Raw genomic sequence first — 4,040 nt, 5'->3', positions numbered from 1 at the left:
AGTTTAGTGAAGACAGAATATATATATATGGTTTTCACAAATAAAATGAGAGTAAAAATCTAAGCAAGCGTAATCGTGGATATGTGGTATATAGAGTTTAACATTGCTACATAAATCGAAAAAAGAGGAGTTTACATTGCTACATAGTATCTTATGTTCCGATCCAGACCAACCGATTAATGACCGGGTTTTTTTGGTACCTGATAAACCTAAGTCTAGCCAATTAACAACTGGTTTCCAAATGGTTCAGCCTAACACATAGGAGTACCAAATATGTCGTAAAGAATGCAATAACCTTTAGAAATGCATGACAAAATAGGAGACTGCTGATGCTGATCAAGATTTTTTCAAATGTCACAATTGGGGTTAGACCATATCTTTCCAAATCCTCGCTCTGTGTCCATATGTTCGCATGCTAATGAGATGATCTAGCATTCATATCGTATTTTAATAGACGGTCGTGCATGATCTTGCATGCGTTTCTTAATTCCTTGTTGCCTTGTCGCATTAAACTTTCTTTTATTAATTGTGTTATTTGCATAGATAAGGAACATCTTTCATATGTTCAACGATTGAACGAGAGATGAATTTTCACTCTATTTTGGAAACGGACTCGCCAAAGAAGAAGAAAAGTAAGCTCCTTACGTAAACAAAGATAAAAAGAAGAAAAATATAACTAAATAAATTGAAACTCAACAAAAAAATTAGAAAAAAGCATTCTAGCCGTTCACTGATACTCATCTTTACAATCGATTAGAATACAAAATTTACTCTTTAACGCCACATCTAACCGTTGGTAATATTTTAAACCTAATATTGCCACTAATTAAACAAAAAAACGAAACTAAAGAAAGCTTCGTTTACCTCATCTTCTTCGCGTCTAATTAAAGCAGCCGTTACTTGTTGCCGTTAACTCATGGGCACCAATACGTTATCACCGTCAACGTTTCCCTCCATCTGAACGTTACCTTCTCCGTCACCACCGGCCGCATCTTGTTCCACCGGAGCACAATCCATCTTATGCCGGAGTTTCCAATCAAGAGCCTGACAAGCGCGTGAACAGTAATTCACAACGCCACAAACAGAACACCTCCGGAACTCATGCTTCCTCGTCTCCGGCCGTCCACATCCGCCGTGAGAACACAGCCTCAACCCATCTCCGGGAGCATCTCCGCCGCGTACGGCGAACCAATCCGCCAAAAACCTGTTCGCCGGATGTATCTCCGGCGCCGGGACATTGCATCCGAAATCGCTCAGCAACGGGCAGCCACCGGTTTGGGTCTGGTTAGGATGCGGTAAAGTGAGCCACGACCGAGCATCGGTCCCGGAGGATAAAACGGCGGCGAGCTCGCGAGCGTTGGCTTGGACGAGGAACCTCCGACCCTCGGAGACGTTCTGCGGAACGCCGTAGCCATCTTGGAGGCAGTGACCAAGCTCCCGAAGCGCGTCGACGTGTCCCAAGAAAGCGGCACGCGCGCATAAAGCCACGCCGGCTCGGAGATCCTTGTCGTTCTTGGAACCGCCGCTTCCGTTGAACTGAATCACGGCTAAAGAGTATAACGCGGGCGCGTAGGAGCTAATCGCGGCTTTGGCCATCAGCGACGCGCCGTTTCCTCTGTTTTGCAGACAGTAAAACCGAATCTGTACCAAAAGTAGAAAACAAGACAAAACGTTAAAACAAAAAGTTTCGTGTAATAAAAATTTCATGTAACAAAAACTTCATTTACAAACTAACCATGCCGAGAGTGTAGCAAGCCTCGAGGCTTCCGGCGTCGACGCAGCGTTTGAGAAACCGGTGAGCTTCTTCCGTCCAATTCTGAGCCTTTACGGCAATCGCTTTCCGAGACAATCTCGACAGAACAAGAGGACTCGTTGCTAAACTCTTTAATCTCTTACATCTGTTACACAAACCAGTTTATCATTTAGAGACAAAAGAGATTTGTCCGAAAAAAAAAGGATTTAAACCGGAAAGCTTACGTCATTAAAACGCTGATGAAATCGGCAGGACATCGAGATGTAGAAGCAAGTCTACGAAGGATAGAAACAACAAGATCGTCTGGGATTGTATCTAACAAATCGGGTCCTGCTTTAGATGACGCCGGAGAAGAAAGACATCTTCGTCGTTTATTTCCCGGCGTAAAGACGCCGTCTCCGGCGTCGGTGGAGTTAAAAGTTCTTTTGGTTTTCCTTACGGGCAACATAATCTTCTTCTGTGTGTGTCTGAAGGATTACAAATCTCTCTCTCTCTCTCTACCTATGTAACGCTTCTGGTCCCCTTATCTCTCTATCTCCATTTCGCTTATCTCTTGGCTTATAAATATACAAAGTGGTTGAGTTGTATCTCTCTTCTCCATGCGTACATACGTATGCGACGAGTGTTGTAATGACTATTTTACCCTTGTACTTTTTGTTGTATTACCCGGTCAAAACGTCGTTGACCCAGCTTTCTGCTTTTTTTCTGTAGCTTGAAAATCCCTCTCGCACGAATATTTATATCATCATCATCAATGGAGAACAGAGAAAGAAGAAACTTCCGGAGAGAAGCAAAGAATGGATCTTTTATTTATATAATCCGTTTCTTGAAACGGTTTAGGGGGTGAGGATTAAAATTGAATTAGAGAAACTAACTCCGAAAAAAAAACTAACTAGCGATTTATTATTTCCACCGTGGAAAATGCTTCTTTACTCGCGAAACTAAGCGCGTGCCGCGAACGAAAATCTCAGGTAGGAGAGGGTGGAGTTCGAGTGAGGGGAAGAGCGAGTGGGGATTCGCGGTAACAAACTGAGGCTTAACTTATGAATAGGAGACGAGCGGAGAGAGGTCAAACGTAAAGAATCAGCCAATGAACGAAATTTTTTACAACGGTTACTTCTTTTTATCTTTTCTTTTCCTTTTGCAGTTTCTCCTTCACGGCGTTACTTTTTCCGATTAGTTATTTCTATTTTTCAAAAGAAAATATAAACATATATTTTGTTGAAAACTAGACACATATTTGTACAGTATCTTACAACACTATTCTTTAAAATCACTTCTTTTGTTTCAATATACATGATATTTTGATGATCGTATTATTTCATGATAAATAATATTTATATATCTAGGTCGTTATTCAATCAAATTTGTGTAATTAATTATAATTTTAATATTTATATTTATAATTAAAATGAACCATAATTGTTTAATATATATGCATTGATGTAAAAAGTCATTTAATACGACAAATAGAGTAACAATTAACATGATCGCGATTAGGCCCGAACATTCAGATCAGATCAGATCGGTTTCTATGATATATGTATTCTTTAGGTCTTAAATATATTGATCCAGCTAGATATATGATTTTTTGGTTCAAGTTCAGATTTGTTACTATCGAATCCAGATCAGTATCTACAATTTAAATACCTATACTTTCATATACATTTTGAATTCAAATCGGTTCGGTTATTTACGACCCGTAAAAGATTCAAACTGAACCTAAAACCCCGAAAATACTTGAAAGCCAAAAGTACCCAAAGAATATCAGAAACACCCGAAATATTTAAATACTCCAAAAATACTGGAAATTTTAACTCAAAATCTGATCCAAATATCTTAAAAGTACCCAAAATTCTACTCAATGACCAAATTATATAGCTGAAAAATGAAAACCTTATCTGAAATCCAGAATTACCAAAACCCAAAATTATATCCGAAAACTCAAATCTGAAATTTTATAAAAAAATTTGTAATACCAAAAATATACCAAAACACTTAAATATACGTAATATTGATTACTTTGTTTAAGCACACATCAATTAATCTAATGTGCATGTTATCACAGTCGAATGGTGTATCGATGCAACACTTTATAATCAAATCCACAAGGAACTAGTGATCTATAACATTAAAAATACAAAAAAAAAATCACAATCTAAAATATAAGAAGATGGATGATTGGTAACAACTTAAGATCCTAGAAATATAAACAAAGATGATCGCAAATTCAATCAATAAATAATTGAAAGAACTAAAATTTCAATCAAATGCTAAAGAAGAATAT

The 4,040-nt window shown here is 38.2% G+C and overlaps 1 protein-coding gene across 1 annotated transcript; it reads right to left on the bottom strand.

Moving 5' to 3' along the window:
• Positions 1-641: 641 nt before the first annotated feature.
• Positions 642-2,316, bottom strand: LOC108814544 (F-box protein At1g67340). The gene is made up of 3 exons (XM_018587139.2): positions 1,978-2,316; positions 1,736-1,898; positions 642-1,641 (listed from the first exon to the last, which is right to left on the bottom strand). Exons 1-3 carry the CDS (start codon positions 2,199-2,201, stop codon positions 910-912), a joined length of 1,119 nt encoding a protein of 372 aa, XP_018442641.1. The 5' UTR covers positions 2,202-2,316; the 3' UTR covers positions 642-909.
• Positions 2,317-4,040: the final 1,724 nt, after the last annotated feature.

The sequence above is a fragment of the Raphanus sativus genome, unplaced genomic scaffold, assembly GCF_000801105.2.
Source record: "Raphanus sativus cultivar WK10039 unplaced genomic scaffold, ASM80110v3 Scaffold0522, whole genome shotgun sequence".
Lineage (NCBI taxonomy): Eukaryota > Viridiplantae > Streptophyta > Magnoliopsida > Brassicales > Brassicaceae > Raphanus > Raphanus sativus.
The sequence above is the reverse complement of the archived record's forward strand: the minus strand, read 5'-3'. Positions and strand labels throughout refer to the sequence as shown.

Excerpts from the sequence above, each read along its gene's own strand:
- LOC108814544 (XM_018587139.2), bottom strand. The coding sequence starts at position 2,201 with ATGTTGCCCGTAAGGAAAACCAAAAGAACTTTTAACTCCACCGACGCC. Across the intron at positions 1,899-1,977 it reads TTCATCAGCGTTTTAATGAC|ATGTAAGAGATTAAAGAGTT; the intron begins GTAAGCTTTCCG and ends TTTGTGTAACAG. Across the intron at positions 1,642-1,735 it reads CTTGCTACACTCTCGGCATG|ATTCGGTTTTACTGTCTGCA; the intron begins GTTAGTTTGTAA and ends CTTTTGGTACAG.